The following is a 27,075-nucleotide window of genomic DNA, read 5'->3' as shown; positions in this document are numbered from 1 at the left end:
CCGACCGGTATTTGGGTATTGTAATGTAGGGGGCTAGAAAATTACAGAATCAGTATATTTGTTTCATCCAGTGGTGAATCCTTCACTGGGTAGGGCTCAAAGGTTGTATTCCCCTGAGGGACTACATTGCAATCCCACCTGGAAGTGTATCCCTCCTCAATGGAGACAAGCTTGTAATAAGGATCTTGTAGGTCATATTCAATGTCCTTATCTGAATCACTGCAAGTGGAATATAACAGGTGTGGTGAAGGTTGTGGGGACTATAGTGGTGGAGAAACAGGGCTAGCTGGAGGGTGAGGCACAGGGATAAGGTCCTTGTGTTGATCTTTGTTTTGTATGGGAACCATGATCAACTCCTCAGAGATAGCCTGCTCAAAAGTTAACTTTCTTGTTTTTTTGCTTAACTGCTTCATTTAACATTTTCAATCGCCAGGTACAGATTTCTTTATAAAAAAAAAGAAAGAAAAAAAGGAGCGCATCAATACCATCATTCAAACTGGTGCTACTGTCGCCCGGAAGGACGCAAGGAAGTCCTAAAACATTTACACTAAATATCTAGATTGTGAGCAGATTCTAAACATAAACCTTCACCTTGAGGTTGTCCGGGATAATGCCCGTGGCACACGTCCCCGTCAAATGTACTAGCTCAGAAGCATGGCGAGTCCCTCAGCTAAGTTTGATGTAAAATAGAAAGGACTCCATGTCTCTTCATATGGTGGCATGGTGACCCACACCAGGGCTGTCACCCTTTCCATTGCATGGATGTTTCATACCTTTGATCACTGCACGTCCAGGGTTAGTGGAGAGATGAGTGCCAGTGGTGAGCCACCACAAGGCGCAGTAAAGAGCTGTGAGCGAACTAATCTTGCAGTTGGGGGGGAGGGAGGGGCAGTGGGGATAACACCTCACCTTATAATCAGATTCTAGTGCCAGAATCAAGACTGGGGGCTTGATCTCCGAGACTTATCAGGTGGGGAGGGGAAGGCAGCAGGACTGCCCGCTCTCCCCACTATTATTTGCTCTGGCCATGGAGCCCCTTATATCCAGATGCAGCATACCTGCACATGTTCTGGGACTGACCTTCTGTAGGGAGGGGACAGCAACGATAGCGGAAATAACTGAGAAAGAGTTCCAAGCTGAGCCAGGATAATGTCTTTTACACCGGTTCCCAAACACATCCAAAGTTAAAGTCACAAGCCGGTTCCAAGGCTTGGCACTCCTGATTACCAAATGTGAGATCACTAAAAACTGAAAATCTGAGGGGGAGTGGGGGGCTGGGAGGGTGGGGGGGGGGTGGGGGGGGACCCTCGGTGGAGTGATGGAAAAAGAAATTTAGAAGATGGACGACATACTAGGGAGAAGTAAGATTGGGCGAAGCCAGACAAGGCAGGGGTTCCCTGGAAACAGCCAGAGCATGCGAAGCGTAAGTGACTCTACCAAAACATCCACTAAATGAAGTTGACCGAGGAGCCCGGGTCGGGTCCATTGAGGAGGAAGGTCAAGAGTATACCATCTCACATTACCTAGCAGGAGACAAAGAGCCCAAAACCAAGGTGTGAAACTAGTTAGGGTATCATTAATAGAAACCTATCACACACAGGCACACCTAGGGGAGGGTGGGGGGAGGACAGGAAGTTGGGTAACTGTGTTTATTAGACCAAGAAGCCATGTCAGCAGAAAAAGGAGCTAGCTGAATAAAGGATATGTCAAAAGAACGGAACCTCTCTAACAGATGTTTCAGAACACATAACATGATAGTGATACACTGAGTAGTAAACGTTTTTCATTATAAGGAATTATGAATGTCTATAGAGAACACCTAGAGCTTTTATCGTAAATCTGTTTTGATTGTAGAGCTCCAATGAATAATCTGGACTATATGGAGTTGCATAAGAAACGCTTAATAAAATCTGTTCACAAAAAAAATGAATGATGCAATTTCAGATGTCATGAGTGATGTCACTAACCATGTCATGAGTGATGTAATATGTGAGGTGATGGGCAGTACATCGCGGGGGTGTAAGTTATAGTTAGCTCAGGTAACTAGAACTGCTGAATTTCAATAGTTTTGTATGAGTGAAATCTGAGTCCAACTATAACGTCCCTGTAACCTTTAGTTTGTTTAGTGAAAATATATAGTGTGTATATACGTATATGCTGCATTCCGAACTATAAATCAAGATTTAGATTTATATACTTGTTTTGAAACATTATGGTGATAAGCATCCTACACTTGATATTGTACCGGTATAATATTTGTTCTCTCAATATTATGGAGTACACCTCTTCTTTATACAGACTGCCTTAGCCTTTCATACTGTGGACACGTGTATGAATGTCAAATACGGGTAGCCAGTGGTAGAAGCTCCTAACAGTAGGTTGTTCTGTGGTAGCTCTGGCACTACCCTTTCTACCGTGTTGACTTTCTGTAGTTTCCCGATTAACACTTACTCCAGACCACTCAGCAACAAATAGTATGCTGTTGAGGAATAAAGGCTGCTTGATATTCCTGCATCTACTCTAGCTATTTTGTGAATTTATGTCAATGAACATGTGATTGGTAAATGGGATTTTATATAAATGTGTGCTTTTGCTTAGAGCTTTGGCAAAAGGAGCACAAGGGCATGAAATGTATCACTTAACTGTTTCTATTATGTTAGCCCTGCGCCTTTCATTGGGTTTGTTTTCAGTCCTTTTAAAGTTGGAAATGTGAATAGATTTGCTGTATAATAGTTAATAAGTGCACAGAACTGCCATATACATACTGGCCTTTTACCTCTTACTAGGCTGCAGCAGGTTGAGGTTGTGCATTGGACTTCACCCTTGGGCACCCTTCCATCTGCTTCACTTGGCAAGACAAGAGAAAAGTCGTAGTCTCATTTCCTAGCAGTACCACAAAACATACTTGTGTTTGTGTATAACTTTTTATATATGAGCATGGTTCATAAATATTTTACTTTCTTTCCGAACTATTCTAAAAGTGGTCGCAAAGCTGAAGACTTGCCTGCAGAAATGTGTTGCACTCAAATCACAGAGCATTCTGGCAGAGACAAATTCCTGATTTATTCTAATGTTGGTGGCAACTACAGTTGGGACAGCTGGAATTTACTTGTTTCTTCTGTAGAGTTATGTTTTTTTATGATAGTTACTTGTTAAAAGCAAACACAGGTGCTTTATGCCACCTACGGAGTTTCTCTTTGTGCAAGTAGTTTTGAATTGGGATTGTGAACCAGCTAGAAACATCAAAGAAAGGACTGATTGAAGCCAGAAACTACCTCTGTAGCCTCAAGCCCTAAACTGCAGCATCACAAAATCCATAATCTCTACTCCGGAGTTATTTAACCAAATTACTGGCAAATTGTATAGCAAAAGACTCCAAATAAACACAACAGACCCTTGCAGTGCCCTGGTTGGACAGAGCAAACTGAGAAGGAAGCTTCAGGGAAAGAAATGGCTTGTAGCAAAAACAGCAAAGATAATTCTACTAGGCCCTCTTAGAGAAAATTTATGGCGCTAGTATAAAGAAGTGCTAAATACATAACCGTACAATGGCCAGCAGTGTAGCCCCTGCCCCCGGCCTCCCTGACAGTCATCAGGAATGAATGGGAGAGTTGTCACATGAGGACCAAGCTTAGGCCGCACGACCTGAATAAATGTCCCAGGAGAAATCGCAGACCGTGTCCGCCATCTGTATCCTGTCTTCAATGTAGATGGCTGTGTGGTCTGTCTGTGCATGTAACACTTTTTTTCTCTCTCTCTCTTTCTGTCAGGTGAAGGAACTATTTGAGGACTCTCCATTCCTGGTTACTGATAATTGTGTTGGCATCATGAATGGAACCTATGAAGGTAGATATAAACGTTCTGAAGAGATAAGGTAACATACTAGAACCTTTGCATACTTTAAGGGCATGAAATCTCGCCAGGGCACCTGAAATGTCCCTTCTGAGGCTGTGCTTTTTGAGATACAGTTTAGATCTGTCTCAGTTAATGCACAAATGTAGGTCCACAAAGATCACTATTTCCATATGTCAACAGATGTGGCCTATAGCTCTTAAGGAGTTATGACAGAGTTGCCTCTATGTCCCTATTATGTACAATGGACTCTTATCCCTCTGTATGTTTCTGAGATGGGGCGGCCTGATGCGACCAACATGCTTGTTTTCGAGACTGTAGCCCTAAGAGTTACTAAGCTGCATCGATCAAAGGCTAGGGAGGCATTGGCGCCTGTTGGGACGTGAGGTGGGCTAGTGAATGTCTTTATGTATCTCCAGGAGTGCTTGCTGATATTATGTATATGTCATAATTGCTGACCTATGTAGCTTTGCGTGCCTGCTGTGGCAAATTTGGCAGATACACCTGTATGTATCTGTGTGATCTATGAATGATAGCGTAGGCTAAAGTGTACTTATCGTGACTGGCTTGCCACCTCTTTGAGTGACAAAGCTTTGACCCTTGGTGCCTACTGTAATGCTTTTTCCTGTACATCTGTTGAGGTGACAGGTGACTACTATGATTTTGCTTACTTTTTAGGATTACACAGATGCTCTCATAAAGCTGTGTTTTTTGCCTGTTCTCTTTTAGGTATACTAGGCTGGATCACAGTCAACTTTCTAACAGGTAAGATTCTACATTAATAAGACTCATCTCAATTAGTATTTTACCTGATTTCCCTAAGCAAAGCATGCTACTGTATAGAAGCATGACATACAAGGTACATTTGGAAAATGCAAATTGCAATCTGGCTTAAAAGAATGAGTTTGCATTCTATAAATAAGAGAAACCAAGAACCCACCACTGATTATCCGGTGGAGGACCGTGGAGCCCTGTTCCAGATGCAAGAACTTCTCAGGAGAAAAAGTGGAGTATTGCGTATAGATATGAGTAAAGTAACTGACTTGGAGAGGAAGACAGAGACAAGAGGTATGTTGCTTGTCTGAGCGACAAAAGCCTATTTTACTCGTAGATGGTTTGAGTTGTGGAAGTTGAGGGGCTGCCTAGAGATCGGACAGTTACGGAAGGCTATATGTTACAGCCTGCAAAGCCCCAAAAAGAAACAGAGGTCATTTGAAGGCCTTGTTTTAAGGACAGACTTCTCACTCCCTCCAGTTCAGAACCTTGTTTTTCCTCCTATAGGTTTGTAGGACATCAAGATGTTTGGACGTATACATTTTTTGTCCATTGAAGCAGGTTTGCTGCAGATTGATAGTAGGTGTTAATGCTATAAAATTGCAGGACAAGAGATTATCCATCATTAAGATAACGTATTAGTCACTTGATAGATGTGAAGGAGTATCATTGGAGTAGGTGGCTTTTTAAAGTATATAATCTTTGTTTCTTGATTAATTAAAATCATTGCAATCACAGCATTGTGGTAAATAGAATTACCGGGACTATTTTTCTATACATTAAATGACAATAAGGATAGCTCAATAAAATGAGAGGCAGAGTCCGTGGTATCTGAGTCATACGGGCTTTAATTAAGTATCTCGAGAAACTGGACATCGGGTTCCATCACCACTAAGGTTCAGGAAGGGATATTCAACATTTTATTAACATCACACATTATATATAGTAAAACAGTATAATTGAAATGAATACAGTAGGCGTAACAAGTGAAAAGAGAGAGATAAGAACACATGGGCGTAAAAGAAGGCGTGTACAGGGGCGTACACAGAGGTGTGTACTGGAAACGTCACAGAAGTGTCATAAGTGGGTGGATGCATAGAGAGATTCTGCAGGGTCAGCAGAAACCTTTACCCTGTGTGCGTGCGCAACTGAGCATGACGTGGCATAGACGTGTAACTGGGGAGAGCTGGGGGTTTGACTTTTAGCACTAGTAGAGGAGTCTGGTGTCTGGGATGTCAGAACGACCTGCACCTATAGCATATCTGGTATCTCGTGTTTAGAGGATGTGTTGTCTGAAGTAAAAGGTCTCTCGGGCAGAGGCCGTTCAATACTGAATGCTAGTGGGTGCATACGTGTCTTGGTGCAATGCGCGGGGGCCATGGGCCTACCATGGTAACGGGTTCAGTAAATTACTTGCATGGAGACAGGAAGGCCGGGCCCTTTGCTCTGCAGCCGGGAATATGTTTACCTATTTCACTGGACTGGAATGTGTTTTTGCGGAGGCTGAGCAGATAACTGTAGGCAAAATACTGTCTTGGCAGGCAGGCCAGGCCGAGCCGGGCACCGCTTAGCTGGGCAGGAAGTAAGGCAGAGGTCAGGGATGCATACCTAAACTGCAGCTTTCAGAGACAGAAGAGACTCGGAGCCTCAATTAAAGGCCTGGCTCGGCTGAGCCAGAAAAACGTGAAGAACGTGTGCTTTGCGATATTTAAAAGTGCACCATGTAAAGACGTTGGCACCATAGGCCTAAAAGCCAAATTAACGTGGTTTTCTTGGAGGACTGAATAACTGACATGTTAACGTTGGACGCAAATGCATATGCGTCTTCATGGCAGGCACGGGAAGGAAATTACACGACATACATGGAACATGGGTGCATGGATAGGGTGCGAGTGGGGGACACATTGATTACCTAAAAATTTCTATTTCCTCAGCATCATAATTCACCAAGGAAAAAACACATTTGTATTTTAAAACAAGAGATCTTCTCTTCACATAATACAAAAAACAATCCCATAAATACAATTTAAAACTTTGTTTGTTAATAAGCCCAAATCTAGCCACTTTACATCTTTAATTACATAATACAGTTTAAAGTGACGGTGTGCTTTACATACTTTTCCATGGATATCACAAAAAAATATCGGCCAATAAACATTCATTTCCCATCCTTTCGAATGTGCTAATGTGCAAAAAGTGCATCAGTTTTCTGTGATGGTAACTCTGCTGTTATTACATTTAAAAATAATACCATCGTAACAAAAAAATTCAATTAGTCAAGATTATAAACCGTTGAAATCAATAGCACCAAGGTCATAAAATTAGGGGCTCTACCCTACATTAAACATTTATCTGCTGCCATTTAACATTTTACCATTAGAGGGAATCAACCCTATATTAAACATTTATCTACTGCCATTAAAAATTTTACAAATTGACATAGTAGTGGAACTGATTCACCAGACAATGACATGATTATTGCCTGTCGTGCAGATCTCACACCACTCATCAGACAATAAGGTCTCAGAAAAAAACATCTAAGATTAGTCAACTTCGGGCATACACATAATATATGTACAAGAGTTTTCTGTGGCCATCCGCAGAATCTACAATTAGAGTCCAGCCACTGTTTAATCCAAGAACGAATGCCCTCCTTTGTTGGTTTTATACCCATTTGTAGCATTAAAATTTTTTTAAAAAAACTTTACAGAAAAGAAGACATTTAAATATGGCTGAACACGTGGGGATTGATATGAATTGATCACATACCATGCATAGTTTCTTTCAGCTAAAGAAATGTTGTCCAATTTAAACGACTCCGCTTTGATATGCCTTTTTAAAATTAATTTATAGTTAGGCATTTTCAAAGCTGACAGTTCAATTTCCAGGCCGATATCTTGTAAGAATGCTAAAATATAAGCTCTCCATTTTGCACTGTAAGTAGATTTATCAATTTCTTGCCAAAAAATATTCCCTAAAGATGCCGGGGCTGATGTTGATAATACAGCCATACATTTTAGGAAAGATCCTTTTGATACTAGGCACTGTCTTTGGAGACCGAATTACATTCTAATTGCTGCTTGACACATTGACCTGTCAATATCAAAGGTTGTTTTAAAAACCTTAACAATCAGTAAGTCAAGCAACTTCACATCTTTTCCTCTATTAATCGGAGAACCATAAATGAGGCTAGGTTTTAACTTTACTTTGATTACTTTTAGAATAAACTGATACGATTGACAGTTCAGTGATTTCTTCAAACATTTAAAAGCATGGATCAACGTCACAGTCTTGGCCCTAAAATCTATAGGATGAAATTTAAAAGACATATGATTATCAAATATTACCCCTAGGTATCTATACGTCTTAACCATATCAATTGTGCCTGCTCTGGCTTTCCAGGAATTAAACTTCTGTTTAGCTACACCAATTTTCATCACTTTCGTTTTTTTATGTTCAGTTCAAGGCCATTCTGCTGTTTATAATCATTAAAGGTTGTAATAAGTCTTTGTAGGCCAATAGGGGTACGGCTCACAAGAATCGTATCATCAGCATACTGGAGGTAGCTAATTTGCACTCCCCCAATCCTAGGAATATGCCCATTGACAACATCCAAGTGCTGTGAAAGCTCTGATAGAAATAAATTAAATAAGCAGGGGGCAAGAACACAGCCCTGCTTTAGGCCATTATATGTTCGGATTCTCCTTGATAAGCAATTACCCTCCCCAAACTTAACTTGAACCCAAGTGTTCGCATACAGAAGCATAATAGCTTTCAACAATTTCTTTGGAATTCCCAGATCTGACAGTTTTTTTCCATAACAAGTTTCAAGGCACAGAATCGAAGGCTGCCTTAAGATCAATAAAAGCAATATATAGATTTTGCTTATTTAAAACAGCCTTCTCCGCAAGCAATGTTAGAGCCAACAAATTGGTGATAGTGGATTGACCTTTCTGAAAACCAGTCTGATTGGATGGAATAATACTCTCCTTCGTAGCCCAGTCTTCCAGATCTATTAGAAGACAGGAAGCAAACACCTTTGCATCGACAACAGTCAATGAAATTAAATGATAATTTGCGAGGTTTGAAACCGTACTGCTTTTATAAATTGGTTGCACTATGTTACCTTGCCACGACTCTGGAATAACCCCCAATTTCAGAACATCCCTAAATAGATTATGCAAAAAGCCTGCCCACAGATTACTATTAACACAAAACAGGGCATTTGGTAACCCATTAGGTCCTGGGGCACCATTTGCTCGCAGCCCTTGTAACAGGGTCAGTACTTGTGTACAGCTTGGAATTTCTAAATCAAGATTTGGATCAGGACTAGAGTCAATAGCATGATCGTTAGGGTTCAGATCGAGGCACTCTCCATTGCCCGCAAAAATTACTGATATATTATTTGTCTCACCTGAAGCCAACCTATCTGAGTGTTTTCCCACCCCAGCCGATACACCATACAAATTGGTTATAAACCTTACCCAACTGGGTTCGGGTATATTTACAGAAAAAGCCCTACAGCCACCCCTTTCGAGGTTATTATTAACCCCCCAAAAAAGTTTGCGTTATTTTGCTTAGTGGCGGATAATAAGCTATTGCAGATCCCCATTTGATATTTAAGTTTTACTTTCCATATTTCTTGTTTATAGGTCTTCTTAAGTTCCTTCAGGTTTTCTGTATACACTGTGTAGGTCTGACAAAATCTTTGGGCGTATGCCTCACGAACAGCTCTATTGAGTGCTTTCTTTAACCTTAATAATTTGTGGGGAAACCATATTTTATGTATTTTCAAATTGGTATTAATTTTCCTGATCTTACGAGTAGAAAATTTCCCCACGATGGACTCTGTGATAAAATTTCATTTAATAATCATATTCATATCACCCTGGGTGCCCTGATCCCTTTCCTTAATCAATGCCTCAGCCATTTGCATAATATCCTCCTTTTTGGCTAGATTCCAACCCAGCCTCCTCAGGTTGTATTGAGCAACATGCCGAGTTGGGAAGATCCTTAGATTTTAGAAGACTTTCTACCAAAGAATTACATTTTACAACCTGGGGGTTATGATCACTTTCCGGCCGGCCGATTACCTTATATTCAGACACATGAGATCTCATATTGTCCGAAATAAATGTATAATCGATGATTGAACATTGCTTAGAGTTCTTGAATGTGGAAATTGGTCCAGATTTTTCTTTTAACTGGCTGGTTCCAGACTCTGACATGATATCACAGCAATCCTTAGCTAAACCTCCTGAATTAAAGTTAGATTCTGAGTAGCGAAATAATTGCAAATTAAAATCACCCAATACTATTAGACCAGCATCCGGGTATTGAAGTATTAAAACACTCCGTATATTCCAAAGGATATACAGCTGAGCAGACTTATCTTTACTTGCACTCAGATATATGTTAAGAAAAACTAACCTTAGATCAGATGTATTTACCACAAGGCATTGCAACCAATCCATATTAAAGTCTACCACTTCCACAGTTAGATTTAAATTAGCCCCGATATAACACGACAATCCACATTTTGCACGGCCACATTTATTGGATTTTACTGTCGGAATACTATATTTATTAAATCCGGACAAAGGGGTCATTTGTTCACACCACGTTTCTTGGAATAATAAAAATTGAAATGAGTTTAAAAAAGATATTGAATCCGGATCAGACAATAAATGATGCAAACCGTGGACCTTCCAGGAGCATAGATCATATCATTTATTTTATCTTCAGTAACACCGGTTGCTCAATTCCTGTCGATTTGGGGCACCTTTGCCAGTGATGCTGGCAACCAAGACCAATCCTCCATTCTCATATTGTTTTTGGGTAACCATTCGCAAATACAACCCCATGACTGAGGATTTTTTAATCAACAAACCAGAACTGCAAGATTGGTTATTTGTTGAGCCTACTGCACCTCTAAGCACCGGATTTAACTTAGTACCTTCATTAATTTTACAACCCATATCCATCTTAAGGGCCAATACCTTCAAGAACGGGGAATATTGTACACAATTCCAAATCTCGACCTTGAATCCCCAGTCCATAAAATTCAACCTGGATCCCAAAATCTTAGTAACAATATCACTTGATGACCAAGTGGTAATAGTGGACTCACGAGGAGTATTGGGCTGAACCGGCCTAAATTGGACTGACACCAAATCAGAGGGTTTAATAAATACTAAATCAGGCATAGTTGAAATAATTTTCAATAGTAAACCTCGGTTAAGGCGATCATGGGTTCCCTGTGATTCATACAACGGGTGCATTACTAGTTTGGTGTCCCCATTGGTACTACTATGCTCCTGTCTGCCACAGTGGTGGCTTAGTAAACCTGAGTTAATTTCTTTAGATACAGTAGATTCAGGGAACAATTGTACTGGGGGTTGACACTGGCCAATAATGGGTTCTAGCGTTTCTACTATACTTAACCGATTCCGAATATCCACAGCATGATCCTTAAGCAAAGGACCTAACCCCAGGGGTTCATTAACAAGTTTTGACACACATTCTGTATTTTCAAAATCTGATTTTATTATATCATTTGGTTTAAGAACATCAATATTTTTACCATTTATTGGTCCCTGATCGCAGACCCTTATAGGAAATGGCTGAGCAACAGAGGGGTCTCCATCTACTACAACTGTGACCTGTGGTGGGCATTTCTTAACAGCCGGTTTAAATATGGGGTACTAATCCCTGGACTTTACTGCAATAGCTGCTAACGCAACTGCACTTCTGGCCTTATTCCGCTCTTTCCGCAACCTTTTCCTTGACCATTTTGATAGCGGAGGACAATAGTTTAAACCATCCCCTGGGCTTATACTCGGGGGTTTAGCCATGGATATTGACTTGCCTTTCTTAGGTCCATTAAAGACCTCACCATCCTCTACAAATACATCTAGACACTTACTGACCACGGCCTCCCCGTCAACCTCCTTCTGCGTACCCAAATTGTCAAACCCACATTCACCTCAACATCTTGAAACTTCTTGTTTTCAAAATATAAGCTGTCATCCCCTTTCTTTGTACAGACCAGATTTTTATCCCGAAGTGATTTCCCTGCTGTTTTTTTAACTTCTTTCATAAGAGTACCTAAAATTTCTGGGAGCTAGGCCACTTTGTCCAACATGTGAGAACATGTACATCTTATCAGTTGATCATTAACCTCAGCCTGGGCTTTTACCACCAAACCTGTCAGGTTTTGTAATTTTGAGTCAATACCGGCCACATAGACCGCTAAAGTGTTTAATAGATCGACCTGAATTTCAAGTTTTATTTGAATGAAAGTCAAGTGCACCCATTATAACATTCATGGTATTGAGCAAACTTTTTCATACACCCATGTCAGCAGTATTTTCGTTATTTGTAACATGACCATCAGCATTAGTTAAAACGTCATATTTATCCAAAAACGAAAGGTCCGCAGGGCTCAATGAGTTATCAGGCTGACTGGGAATAGGATCTGCAATATTCAGTAAAAAATCAGCTTGACCTTGGATCTGAACGCCCTGAGGGTTGATCTTATTATCCATTTTTACCGGAGTTAAAATTGCCCGGTCATCCAATAGCTGAACCAGCACTGGATCATCGCCCCATTTCTCTACACCAAATAAACTCAATATATTCTTATCATTTGTTATCTCTAAAATCGGCATTCCTAAGGACTCACCATTATTAACAGCCCCAAACTCGGGCATCCCAATTATCAAAAGGTCTTGGGACTCTTTGTTAACCTGCACATCCCCCATACAGATAACAGATGCATCACTAACATTCAGGGGCATAGTACAGCTTAATACGTCCAAAGAAGTAACTGCTGATTGATCAGCCTTTTCACCAGGCTGCGACTTCAAATGAAACCCCTCCTTTATGAACACGTTAGTTGGAACAGCATGAACTTGGGCATTAACTACCATTTTATGCGTTCATTTTTTTGCCACAGGTGCGTCTTAAAGCGGTACAAAAGGGGGTGGTAATGGACGGTTCATCTGAACCAATCAAACACTCACACCCAGTCAAAAGATCTGGGTTTAATTCATCACCGTTCTTTAGCCCACTCTGCCACCCCAGTTCAGACATGGCTACATGCAAATCAGTCTGACCCTGTGCCTCATGGGAACAGTCCAGCACGAACTGCCAAGCCATGCCTTCCCTGGACCGGAAACAAGCTTCCGAGGACCGGTTTCTGGCATTCCAGCCGGGCTTGCTTGAATCCAGTGGCAAAGTGAGCAAGGGACTCACGTCTGAGCATACCCTGCCACACTTATGGCGGCCAAAAAGCGGTACAAAAGGGGGTGGTAATGGACGGAGCATCTGAACCAATCAAACACTCACACCCAATCAAAAGATCTGGGTTTAATCCATCACCGTTCTTCAGCCCACTCTGCCACCCTATATGCTAATCAGTCTGACCCTGTGCCTCATGGGAACAGTCCAGACCGAACTGCCAAGCCATGCCTTCCCTGGACCGGAAACAAGCTTCCGAGGACCGGTTTCTGGCATTACAGCCGTCTTCAGCCCGGCTTGCTTGAATCCAGTGACAAAGTGAGCAAGGGACTCACGTCTGAGCATACCCTGCCACACTTATGGCGGCCAAAAAGCGGTACAAAAGGGGGTGGTAATGGACGGAGCATATGAACCAATCAAACACTCACACCCAGTCAAAAGATCAGGTGTGTCTTGGCATACTTGAACTTGTTGTGTTGATTGTATAGGGCTAAGTTCTTGAAGCCCACTAACACTCAGCTCCACCGATGGTGTAAAGCCCTTGCATTTTGCTTGGGCTTTATTCACAGTGTCCAGTACGCGGGGTAGATTGAGGGATAAGTTGAGATCACCATTATTCTCATGCTTGGCCACACCTTTCTGCATAAAGAAATCCTTAATGCTAAGCTGGGAATAGTTGGGCCCTCCTCCTATAGAGGATGGGGTACTGTTTAACCCCAAACCCTTCACATGGGCCCCCGGGCTTGAGTTTGAGCTCAGCACAGGTATTTCTGGTACACTCTTATCACCTATATCAATCATCTCTTGGGGATTTCTTATTTTGGAATGGGTTCGTTTTTTCCTAGCCGCTCTTCGCCTTTTTTGTAGCTGTTCTTGAAAGGACAGTGGCCCTTGACCTCTCACACGCCCAGATCTCATACTGCAATTAAAAAAAAAAAACACACACAACAGAACCTTAAAAAGATTCCCAGTTTCCAACTTGATACCCTGTCTTCAGTTTCACCCCTTTCCACTCGATGGGAGTGTTCCATTTGCGCCTCGTGGGGGATTGATTCTCAGGGGAATGGCCCAGCCACTTTGACAGGCTCAGACGGACTTGGCGTGGCCCCGGCCCACACTGTGGGGGGAGAGGATGCGCTTTGTGCGCAAAGTTGGATTAATGCCTCCCCCTCATAACACCTGGGAGTGTTCGTGTTGCACCCTGGGAAATGAAGTTCCCACCAGGATGTAGGGCTGTCAATAGAAGGGTGAGGAGAGTAACCAAAAAAGGAACTCACGACTGCTCTTGCAGTTATTGTGTGGACAACGACTAGCTGCTTCTGTTGCTTCTCAAAAGCTACTTGATTCCTGTGATGGCGGCTTCTGCTGCTTTGCAACAATGTTAAATGGCTCCTGCCGCTGTGTCCTTGGCTCCTGCCGCTCTGGATTGTGGTTCGCGGCCTCTGATGAGGGAATCACTGCTCTTGCAGTTATTGTGTGGACAACGACTAGCTGCTTCTGTTGCTTCTCAAAAGCTACTTGATTCCTGTGATGGCGGCTTCTGCTGCTTTGCAACAATGTTAAATGGCTCCTGCCGCTCTGGATTGTGGTTCGCGGCCTCTGATGAGGGAATCACTAACGGCTTAAACCGCGAGGGTGGAACTCCTGCCGTGTTGGTATGGGTCGATTTGCCATTCGCCACGATGAGCCGCATTGTGTGGCAGCATGCGGCTTCAGCCGCGAGGAGAAATGTTTGGCGGCTCCTGCCGCGAGGAAAAATGTTTGGCGACTCCTGCCGCGAGGAAAAATGTTTGGCGACTCCGGCCGCGAGAAAAAAATTTTGGCGGCTCCGGCCGCGTTGTGTGGCAGAGCGTGGCTTCAGCCAGGAGGAGAAATTTTTGGCTGCTGAATGAGATTGGTTGATCACACTGAACGGGAAGAGCGGTCACTTCTCTGGAACTATTACACGCATTTGGAATTTGCCATGAAAACTCAAGTGTGATGCGCGATGGATTTCACTCCGTGCGGGAGGGAATGATATACGGTGAGCCAGTACATTTGCAAAGGCACAAGCTTGCTCATGATATAATCAACCATGGCTGGATGGGCTTGAGCTGCTGCAGGAGAGATGGATATCAATATTCAGGGGCTAAATGATAAGAAAATCATACAATCTGTGCAATGCTGCAAACATTAATAGCATTCTACATCCACCAGGGCAACTACAAACCTAATGTAAAAACAATCAACCCACAAATAATCATCATCCTGCTGTTTAGCAGTTTTCACTTTTATGTGGGCAGTTGCTCGCCGGAACAAATCATGGTTGTTTCCAGAGACTACGCTTAAGGTGTAGTCAGATGGATTCTCAGGATTAAACTTGCCTCATAGCTACAGTGTTTCAGGTTCTGATGGGCTAGGTAACTCAGAAAGGCCTCTTTCACCAGGACTGACAAGGAGTCTGTATACATTACACACATGCTCCTCTGTTAATTTCTCATAGAAGAACATTTCACATTGCATGAACTTTATTATGACTATGATTCTTAACTAGAAAACAGGAGAGAATGTCTTTTTATCTGTATAGAAAGGACAAAACAGGTTGAGATTCGCAAGCATGGGCAATTTCAAACTTTCTTTGAGATGCATTTGTCCGGAGCTTTCCTGTTTGGTTGCCATCATACCTTTATTCAGCTTCTAAGCTTTATTTGTGTGCACCTCTTTCGTTCTTTGCGCAATGAAAACACAGAGAAAGAAACACAAGAATGGGACCCCTAACATGTAGGCCACAGCCCAGGATGGATAGTGCCTAGTTCCAGAACTAATCTTTCGGGTTCCGTTAGCTTCTCAGTACTATGGAAAGAGTACACAAGCCTTATTAGGGTCCGAGTAACAGCAGAGTCCTCCCTCACCAAAAATTGGCAGTCAATTTTATTAAAATGCTTATCTGTTGTCAATCACACAAGGTTATAAAATACTTAGGTATATATATGTATATGATATTTTATGTAGCACAAACCTAGCCAAAAGGCAGCACAGTGCTTAAACATTTGGCAGAATAATTGTAGTGTAAACTTGTCTATTAAAACTGTATTACAGATGTAGTTAGTCAGTAACTGATGCCTTAAGATACACGCTTGTTGAGCAATTACATTTGTAAGTCAGACATGTAATGTCGCTTGCTCTACATATGGCAAATATATTGTATTCTATCCATAATGTAAAAGGCTTTGGTTCAGCCTCTTTCAGCAGTTAGCTTCTTTGGATCAGGAACGTACGGCCCATGGCTCAAGACATTGTCAGTCGCATCTTGGCTTAGCCTACTGGAGTGTGTTTGTTTCTTTCTTTTGGCTGTTTGTTCTGCCTCCTTTTTTTAATTTTAAATATTTTTATTAACAACATGAGAAATTATTTCATAATGTTTACATCATAGATTTTGACAAAGAGAAACTAATAAAACAAGAAATCTCAAAAATACCAACAGAAAATAAGACAATTACAAGTCCAAACAGATATACAGTTCCATACAAATATACAGTTCTGACCAGGTTGGGAGAGGAAAATTGATTGTAGAACAGCATAGATGAGAAGAGACAACAGAAAATTTTAGAGTTTGCACTCCTTAGACATCAGAATATTAAAAAGAGATTAAAGAGAGAGAAAAGTTCCCCAAATTCTATCCAATTTCATCAATGATCGCACTCCTCTTATTTTAGCTAGTGCAGACTCAAAAGTGTACGTTTCTTTCAACAGAGACCACCATTCTGCGATATGAGGTGGTTTCGGGAAAATCCATGCCCTAGCAATCGTCAGTCTGGCACACGAAAGTAAGATAGTTATTAAATCTTTATGCAAGTTGTTCAGCGGTTGAATACCTAATAATACCATTGTTGCAGCAAAAGGAGAAAATTCAACAAGTTTTTGATTCAGAATGTTTTCCAATTCAGACCAAAACTCGGACAATACTGGGCATAGAAAAAGCATATGTTCTAGATCAGCCGCGAATAAATCGCACTTGGGGCATTTAGACCGATCGTTGGTTATACTGTTTTGGGACCATTTTGATATTCTTTCTGGGGTATGATATAAAACATATTGTTTTGTATAGCTGAAGTCTTAAACTAGAAGACTGCACTAGATTATTAATACTGCAAAGTGAAGCAGAAATCTTATTAGGAGTTAAATTAGTACCCAATCTTGTGCTCCATTTCATAGCGAGTTTCACGCAGTCATCCGCTTTGTAAGAGTTGAGGCATTTATAACCCTCGCTAATTAATGATTTAGTCTTTAATGAATAGATGCAATTCCAGATGTCAGAATCGGAAATTTCCCTCATGTTCAGCGTACGTATAAGAAAATCGTGAATCTGCATGTATTTATACCACATGTTTTCTGTCAGTTTATAGGGAAGTTTAAGTGTTACAAAGTCTAGAAAGCCCTCAGTGCCATTAAGGTCCCCTAGAGTTTTAATACCAGAATTAGCCAATGAGTTCCCTGCCCCATCATTAAAAATTCCAGGAATTACCCCACAAGGGTAGTCTGGGATGAAAAAAGGAGGTTTTACATGTAGTCAAAATCACGAACCATATTTTGGTGGTCTCTCTAGCGGTCTTGAACTTTACCCTTTTAAAGTAATTAGGGTCATTTACTCTTGCTAGAAACTGATTTGAGTCCGTGCCTAGCATAAATTGATAGAAATAATATTGATTGTTGGGGCGGAGCTTGCTCTGAAGCGTAATGACCGCTTGATCCCAGGGCTCCGCCGCAATCTCACGAATATCCGACAATAAATCCTGCAGTTTGGGGTCGGTACTGCTGGAAATTGACGGCGGTGCCATCAGAGGCACTCCGGAGCAGCTCTGCGGTAATGGTCTCGCGGCTACGCTCCTGGCTGAGCCGAGAAAGACCCGGCTGCCCTGCCGCGACTAGGCCGCTGGTCCCTGACCTCCAGTGATCTAGGGGGCCGGTCTGCGTAACCTGACGAGCGGCGCTGGCGAGGGCTTGGAGCCGGCGACCCCGGAGGGCTGGAACAGCGGCGCAGAAGTTCGCCATCGGCAATTGCCTGGGGACAGCGGAGGTTCTCGGCTCTCACAGCGGAAGTGCAGCGGACCCCCCTGGGCACGGGTGTACCGTGTGTGTCCAGGGAGCAGAGAAGACCGCGGAGAAGGTTCTGGGGGGGGTGCCCTGGTCTGGCCTTCACACTGGGGACCTCTGTTGCTGCTGGGGGCTGCGGGGACTGACCCAACTTGACCACAAGACCTGCGCCCTTCGCATATAGTCGGGCTTCTGTATAAACGAACGGGGTCTGGGCCCGGTGGGAGTGGTCGGACCGAGGCCTCACAGCGGGGCGGTGCTAATCGGGGTGCCTTCGGATGCCCCAGGCAGCCTGCACTGGGAAGCGGAGACTGCCCCCTTTGAGTGTGGGGATCCCGCCAGTTTGGACCTGGTCACAGCGCTGTTTGGGCGGCCGCCGGTCCTCATAAGGCCTCCCGCTACACATTGATCATGAGGAAGGGAGACAGGAACCAGTCCAAGCTGTCCTTCGAGCAGCGACGCACAAAAACGCCGGACCCGGCCCCTGAAGGGCGTTCGGAGATGAAGGTCCCTGAGCAGGCTGGCGCGGAGGAGGATATCCGTTCCATACTGAAATCTATGGAACACCCCTACAGACAGTCATCGCAGCATTGGGCTGCAAGATGGACGCCATGTCGTCCAGGATGGACAGGATGGTTGAACGCCTGGATAAACATGCGGAGCGACTGGACATGAGCGAGAGGCGACTTACGAAGGTGGAGGAATCCCACACTTCGCTGGACGCGGACCATCAACAACTAGGGAAAGTCATGCGTATCCTCCAAGATAAAACGGAGGATTTGGACGCGCGTTCCCGGCGCTGCAACATTAGACTTGTGGGCCTTCCGGAGACAATGGCTACAGGTAACATGGAGCTCTTTATGGAAAAACTGCTAGTCCCGCTGCTGGGGGGAAGGCGTCTTCTCGACTATGTTCGAGGTGGAGAGGGCGCACAGGGCACTGGGACCACGCCCGAGGCCTGGGCCCCCCGCGACCTATCATCGCAAAGTTGCTTAATTACCGGGACCGGGACACTGCTCTGAGACTGGCGTGAGAAAAGAAGATCCTCATATATGAAGGTTCCGAACTGTCTATATTCCCTGACTTTACAACTAGGGTCCAGGAGGCCCCCAGGCATTTTGTCCCCCTTAAGAAGCAGTTACGGGACTTGGGCGTAGATTATGCCATGCTGTACCCAGCAAAGTGTTAATCGTCAGGGGAAGTCGTATATCTTCACGGACCCCAAAGTCCTTCAGCAGGCCATCAAGAAATCGTCTAGGGTCCACAGAACCAGCCCGGAGAGTGTGACACAGGACGAACTGGTGGACTCAGTGCTGGACATGCAAGATTAATCCGCCTGGTGATTGCTCTCTGACCACTGGGCAGCTGGACCGCAGTGCAGTGGGTCACCCGGAGGTCCTAGATGTGCTCCAGTGTTTGCCTCTATGGGGGCGCATTGGGGTATGATGAGAGGGGCTGAATGGGGCATGTCAGCTGCGGGCCTTGTGATTGCGAGTGATGTTGTGGAGCCGAAAGCGGTTCAGCGGCGCGCATTTGTACCGTGAGGTCCGGCTGGACTTTGGTTAAACGGGCAGCTGTCCTTATGACGCTTGTTAGGAATTGTTGGCTAGCACTGCACAATGGTTTTAGCCGTAGATTCTGTTAGTTTGACGGACATATGAACCCTACTGCTATTGTCCAGATGTGTAGGGCGAGGCTCGTGTGGCCCTTTGTTCTGCTTAATCGTTTTCTAACATTGCCCTGGTTGGAAGCGACCCCTGCCCCGATGTGCCTCGCACTGTTACTATTCTTAGTTGTGCCATTGCGCTGGTTTATGGGTGATGCAAGACTGGTTTTGTTTGTAAGTTTTGTTTTGCGCAGATGACACTCACGGTGCTTGCTCCAACGCTATATAGTCCCACACTCCTGTTGACACTGACGCTATATGGCACGTGAAACACTAGGCCCTGAGGGAGGGCGGGGCGGGCTGCGTCTACTTTCCTGGAATGTCAGAGGTCTCAATGACCAACGCAAGACCCGCAAAGTCCTCAGCTATCTCAATAGACATGATATAGATCTGGCTCTCCTCCAGGAGACGCATCTTCCATTGTCCAGCCCCATGCTTAAGATCAGAGCCCTGGAGGGTAATGTCAACGCTGCAGGGTTCACCACGTATGCTAGGGGCGTGGTGACCTGGATTAACCCCAAAAGCCTTCCACGCTTCGGCTCCTTCACGTGGATGCCGGTGGCCGGTATGTTGTGTCCACCTGGAGCGGCCGGGGTTTCGATATCCTAATTATCAATTCCTTGGGCCCAATTTTGACTGCCCTGAGTTTTTTGGAAACCTCTCTAGACTCATACAGCAAGGGGACTACACCAAGATCCTCTGGGGTGGCGATTTTACCCTAGTCAGGGATCCAGAGTTGGGTAGATCTGCTGGCCCTCCTAGGGGTTCGGCGGCTGCAGCGAGAAAGCTTGACGAAGTTCTGTTGTGCCTTGATCTGTGTGACGTGTGGCGGATGCGTAGTGGAGAGAGGGGGGGGTACACGCATTACTCTGCATTCCAAAATCTTCACACACGGATCGATTACTGGCTTGCATCGAGATCACTCTGTGGTCTGGTCAAACAGTGCGCAGTTCTACCGCGCACGTTGTCAGATCATTCCCTGCTTCTTCTGGTACTGGACACACCTGGAAGAAGAATTCCGCCGTTCACCTGGAGGTTTCCCCCTTTTTAGGTTTTGCCTGCCGAAAGCTGCGCTTTCTGCGCAGCTTTTTCGCGCAGGCGAAAACCTGATGAGAATTGTAGTGTGCTTTGGGTCGGCCCTCCTCATTCATTGGCTGGCTCCGTAAATGGAGCCTTGCCATTGGACGAGGGGCCTGTCCGTCAATGCCGGACCAGACACGGGGGCGTTCCCGACATTCTTTGGCTTTTGCCGACGTCACGCGACGCCGGGAACGCCCCCGAGTCTGGTCCGGCATTGCCGGCACTGTAGGGAACGGGACGGACATGGAGCTCTCGGCTGTTGGGGAGCGAGTGTTTGCAGCGGAGGCACTGCTCAAGCGTCGGGTGCGGAAGGTGAGCGAAATGTTTGCCGGTTCCCACCCCCTCTCCCGCTCTCCGTGTCTCCCCGGCCCCGCCCCCTACCGCTGCCTCGGCTCCCGTTCCCGCAGTGCCGTTTCTCCTGTGTGTGTGTAAACGACATTTTATAAGTGTTATTTTACTTTGTCAGTTGTGTATTTTTGTCGCATTTCTTCTGTGTTGTGCTTGCTTCCTGTCCGGGTCTCTATACGTGTTTAGAAGCAGGATCGAGGCTGGCCTGACCCCACTCCTGTTACAATATTAGCCGGGTTTGCTAATGCGAAGGAATAAAGCGCCTTAGTACTGAGGAAAACCACGAATTCAAATGTAAATAAAAAATGCTTGAGCCAAAAGCCCTACAGCCCCTATCCCACCCCCGCCTCCACCCCCCTCAGCAAACGTCCCTGACCACCCCTCCATTTTTCAGGGATGATTTTGATGGTAGGTGCGGCTCCCCAGGGGGCGGGCTTATTGAACCCCTGCCTGTTCGTCACCTTCATCGCTGCTCCGGGGTCTCCTGGGCTGGGGCTCAGGGCTGTGTCACTGCGGGTGATCCCAGACCCTCCCTGCCCCCCACCAGAGCAGAACCAACAACCTGCACTAATGCTTCATTAGCATGAGAGAGCAAGGACTCGTTATCCTGAGTGATGTGTGACACCCGCTGTGCTGCCGACCCCCCCACTATGAGAAAGGAGCTCCCAGCCATTCTGTGCTGAGCTGAGGAACACGCCCCTTCGTCTAAGAAGAAAGGATCTGAAATCCTTGAGAGTAAATTATAGTCGTTAGTTGGTCTCCTAGCGCCAAGAATCCGACAGATGCTCTCTGGCGCTTTATAAAAAGCTCATTTTGTATCGTTAAGAGGTTTTCTGCGCCGGTCATGACAGGGTGAACAGGTAAAGCGTGTCCAAAAGCACAGGCACGGTGGCGGTTAGTGCAGGGAGTCCCCCCACTATTTCTGGAGAGTAGACTCCATACCCTATGTAGTGTATCACCTTGCGCCCCCAGTGCCTTCGTATGTACAAACACTGCGAGTGTAGGCCATCCCTAGGGTGTTTGAAAAAACCCTCCTTCCCACCGGCATCACCCTCGTTATGTCTCAAAGGCGCCCAGCACGGGGTTATCTTTGAATCACTGGTCTGCGGTTACAGAAAACTTCACACAATTATTCCCCCCGTCCCCCTATTGCCTAATGAACTGCAAAGGTGCCGCGCGTTTATACTTTAAAGCTGGCCCAGCACACCAGCAGAAAACAAACATGCCTTAACACCAAGCTTTACTACTAAAATAAAAACACCAGCACATATTGTTTACTCTCTAAACGGAGTTTTAGGATGGCACCACGCCTCTGTTTTTCCTTGACTTTGTGCCTTTCCCCAGTGTGTGTCTGCCTCTTCGTGTTTTTGTGTGCCTGTCCGATCGCGTGTCTCTGTGCCGTTTTCTGTCGGTACCTGACATGAAGTATTTCCCTGAGCCCAAGGTTGTGCTTGGCGATGTGCGGGTTGGCCTGTTGTCCGTTTACCAGGATACTTATTTTACCTATTTTATAATGTGCGCAAGAATTTATGTATATATTGTGTGCGGCAATTTTGGGTCTATCGTGTGAACGAGTTGTGGTGTACTCGGGTCTACTGATCTTGTTTGTCGCTTCTTGTCTGGCTACATGTGTCATTTAATTTCTTCATATATTCTTGCGAGCATGTTGGGCTGCATTGTTCCTTATGCTGTGTGCACAAACCATGCTTCCAGGTGTTTGTGAGGTTGTCTTTCTGTCTGAGCGTAACTGACTCTGTTGTGGACTGTGGTATGCATGCGAGTCTGTCTCTGTATTAGTTGAAGCTTGTTGTTTTAGATTTTGATTCCTGAATGCGACACAAGTACACGGATCTCAGCGGGCTGAGTTCTGAGATTTCCCAGTTGATAACTAGTGATTGTGGAACGGTGAAACCAGCTATTACCAGCGAGTTTGGGTGAACTGTTTGGTAAGTAGCGCTCAGGACTTGAGGGATACCCGGGGAAAATGAAATAATGATTACCCCTTTAGGGAACCTGGGTTTGCCATCCTGGCTTTGACGAATGTGCAGTTCTGATTCGAGGCACATGTTTGTTTTTATCTGTCCCTCTTACAGAATTTGTCCCCATGTGACTCTCCTTCATGAGTTTGACAACTCACCGTTGCCTTTGAGTCATGCCCTAAACCCAGGAAGCTGATACAGTGAGTGCAGATAGTGCTTACTCTGTGAGAAGAGGTGCCGAGCCTCTGAATACTGTTTTTGAGAACCGAAGGGCTAGTTGGGGTTATGTGCCTTAGCTCCTGACATCTTCCTTAACCTGGTTCACGTTGTTGTATGTGATCCCCTGTCACATAATTCGTTGCTCCACTGTCACATAATTCTTTGCTCCCCTGTGATGCTGTGTGTGTGTGTGATGCTGTGTGTGTGATGCTGTGTGTGTGTGTGTGATGCTGTGTGTGTGTGTGTGTGATGCTGTGTGTGTGTGTGTGTGATGCTGTGTGTGTGTGTGTGTGATGTGTGTGTGTGTGTGTGATGCTGTGTGTGTGTGTGTGTGATGCTGTGTGTGTGTGATGCTGTGTGTGTGTGTGATGCTGTGTGTGTGTGTGATGCTGTGTGTGTGTGTGATGCTGTGTGTGTGTGATGCTGTGTGTGTGATGCTGTGTGTGTTGCTGTGTGTGTGATGCTGTGTGTGTGTGTGTGAGTGATGCTGTGTGTGTGTGTTTTGTGTGTGTGTGTGTGTTGCTGTGTGTGTGTGTGTGTGTGTGATGCTGTGTGTGTGTGTGTGTGTGTGTGATGCTGTGTGTGTGTGTGTGTGTGTGTGTGTGTGTGATGCTGTGTGTGTGTGTTGCGGTGTGTGTGTGTTGCTGTGTGTGTGATGCTGTGTGTGTGATGCTGTGTGTGTGTGTGTGTGTGTGATGCTGTGTGTGTGTGTGTGTGTGATGCTGTGTGTGTGTGTGTGTGTGTGTGATGCTGTGTGTGTGTGATGCTGTTTGTGTGTGTGTGTGTGATGCTGTTTGTGTGTGTGTGTGTGATGCTGTTTGTGTGTAGGGCTGTGTGTGTGTGGGGGTGGGCTCTGTGTGTGGCTCTGTGTGCGTGTGGCTGTGTGTGTGTGTGGGGGTGTGGGTGCAAATGCAATAGGTCTCGCATTTGCAAAAGATTAAGCTATTGGCATTGTAAATGACCATGCCATTTATTTATCTGTTTTCAAAACTAACACATAAATAAACAATTTGTCATTTACAGTGCCAATAGCTCTAACTTTGTCAAAGGCAAAACCGTTGCATTGTACTTGGTATCGAATCCAACAGCGGCCATGATGCTATGGAAAGAAAGGACAAAGCATATTGACCCACTGTTGACACTATGGAAAGAATGGAGGAAGTATCAAAGAAAGACAGGTGGAGCATAAGAACCGAGCTAGGGGATGCTCATCCATGAAAAAGGAGACTGCTGTTCTTTCCATGCCCTCAGAAAGTTCTCTTTAGGCCACAGCCCCCTAGATTTGAAATGGCTTGCTACCTACCACTTTCAGAACAAAGAAAGGGGTGTGGCAGTTATTTTGATGAGGAGAAAAGATAATGGGCCAGAAGGTGTGTGTGTGGGGGGGCTCTGTGTGGGTGTGTGTGGGGGGCTTTGTGTGGCTGTGTGTGGGGGGGCTCTGTGTGGGTGTGTGTGTGGGGGGGGTTTGTGTGTGTTGGGGGGGCTCTCTGTGGGTGTTGGTGTGTCATTTGCGAGAGATAAAGCTAGTGGCATTGTAAATGACAATGCCATTTATTTATGTTAAAAAAAACATAAATAAAAATAATGTCGAGCAATGCCAATCGCTCTAACTTTAACAAAGGCAAAACCATTGCATTGTAAATGCTTGTTCTCTTTTAGACCCGTTGTTCCGTGAAGAACTGTCTGTGGCGATTGATACCTTCTTTGAATCTAACATCGGCTCTGTCGATAGCTTCCAAACGGTCTGGGAGGCCTTTATGTACATCAGGGGGTAGCCATGTCAAAACACTCGGGTGTGCTTAAGGCGCTTAGGCAAACTTTGACCAACTTGGAGGGAAGCTGAAAGATCTGGAGCAGCGGCGCCTACGTGGAAACGCTGAGGCTGTCGACGACTAAATTAGAACGCTCCTGGAGCAATATCAGGAAGCGGCAGATCGCGAGGTGCAGCATATGGGGAAGTACGCATTGGCGCAAACTTATGGTGAGGGCGAGAGACCGGGATCAGTCCTGGCCAGATTAATGAAGGAAAGACAAGGAAAGACGCTGATCTCTGAGGTTAAATCAGACAGTTGTGAGCTACTGACTTCTGAAGAGGAAGTGGCAGACCGCTTCCGACAATATTATGCTGCGTTATACCGATCCAACTCGGGAGGTTCGGAGGACCAAATCGCTGAATATCTTGAGTTTATACAACTTCCCTTCCTCCCGACCACGCATAGGGAACTTCTGGGCCAGCCGTTGGAAAGAGACGAGATAATAGAAGTCTTGGGCGGTATGAGGGCTAACAGTGCACCGGGCACGGACGGACTAACCGTCGCCTTTTATAAGACATTCCTAGAGCAGTTACTCCCTCACCTCGCGGCTTTATTTGCTGATATATATACGAGTCAGGAGAGATGCCCCACACAATGCGTGAAGCCTTATTAGTGGCCATCCCTTAGCCGGGTAAGACCCTAGAAGAGTGTAGTTCATACCGCCCGCTCTCGCTCCTCAATGTGGACACGAAACTGTTCGCCAAGGTCTTGGCGACTAGGCTGGCGTTAGCATCGCATATACTAGTTGCCCCTGAACAGGCGGGATTCATCCCCTCCAGAAATTTGACATATAATATCCGCACTGTGTTTGGGGTGATGCAGCACGTCCGCCAAGATGTCAAGGCAGTCGCTGTATTTTTAGATATGGAAAAGGCGTTCGACTCGGTTGAATGGCCGTTCCTGAGACAGGTCTTGACGAGAATGGAGCTTGGGGGGTATTTCTGCAGTTGCTTGGCGCGTTATATCATAAACCGACGGCCCGAGTACGTAACGGGGATTTGGTCACTGCCCCCCTTGACATCCCCCGGGGTACCAGGCAGGGCTGTCACCACTGTTGTATGCCCTTGTTGCGGAACCACTGGTCTGTGCCATGAGAGAATACCACGGGAAAGAGGGCATAGGGTTTCCCACATACAAAATAATAGTGTCCACATACGCAGATGATACGCTGCATTATGTCCGCGACCCGGAGGTGAATCTGCCAGCAGTTATTAGGGAGGTAGTAAGATTCGGGGCATTGTCCCGCCTTAAGGTCAACTGGGATAAATCCTTGGTGTTCCTTCCGACCCCGGCTACCACTGAATTTGTGATGGAATACCCCTTGGTTTGGACTGAGGAGTCGGTACGATATTTAGGCATACGATTACACACGAACGCTAATATAGTTTTCCTAGAAAACTACGGAGTTGCTATTGCAAAGCTGGAGGAAGATGTAGAGCTGTGGTGTCCCCTCCCTTTGTCCCTGATGGGGCGCGTATCGATCATGAAAATGGTGGTATTGCCTAGATTTCTTTTCCTTTTTACGAATATTCCCCTGGTGCTGCCGAATTGTTTTTTTACCAGACTGAGGCAGCTTCTGTTAAAACTAGCTTGGGCCGGCAGGCAGGCGAGGGTGCAATGGGGGGTCCTCCCGCTCCCTTGTCACATCGGTGGCCTGGGCGCGCCCGACTTGGAATTATACTACCGCATGGCGCAGGCCGCGCACCTCCATGCTTGGATACATGGAGACGCGAACGTGCCATATCTACGCTTGGAGCGGTTGTTTGCGGAGCCGCTTCTCCTGCCGGCGGTAATCCTGGAACAACCTGACCGCAGGACGTGCATCATGGATTCCCTGAATTCCACTAGACATGCTTGGCACTGGCTACTGCAACAGCAGTAGACAGTGCCAAGATGAGTGCCAGATGAGTGCTGCAGTACTCATCTGCCTTGCCCATAGAGTGGTTGCGATGGTTGGGTCCTTGCACTGAGAAGGGCGTAGTCAGGGCCTTGCAGGCCCTGGATGGCAGGAAGGCGGGAGACCTCTTTT

General features: G+C 45.3%; 1 protein-coding gene across 4 annotated transcripts in view; it reads left to right on the top strand.

The window, feature by feature from the left end:
- Window positions 1–27,075, top strand: part of ENTPD5 (ectonucleoside triphosphate diphosphohydrolase 5 (inactive)) — a 408,239-nt gene that overhangs the window by 204,105 nt on the left and 177,059 nt on the right. For all 4 annotated transcript variants that reach the window (XM_086937471.1, XM_086937473.1, XM_086937472.1 and 1 more), the window contains 2 exons: window positions 3,771–3,846; window positions 4,582–4,617. In XM_086937471.1, coding sequence (XP_086793597.1) covers window positions 3,771–3,846; window positions 4,582–4,617 — 112 coding nt within the window. The remainder of the gene's footprint in view (window positions 1–3,770; window positions 3,847–4,581; window positions 4,618–27,075) is intronic.

Source organism: Lissotriton vulgaris, chromosome 9, assembly GCF_964263255.1.
Source record: "Lissotriton vulgaris chromosome 9, aLisVul1.2, whole genome shotgun sequence".
NCBI lineage: Eukaryota > Metazoa > Chordata > Amphibia > Caudata > Salamandridae > Lissotriton > Lissotriton vulgaris.
The sequence above is the reverse complement of the archived record's forward strand: the minus strand, read 5'-3'. Positions and strand labels throughout refer to the sequence as shown.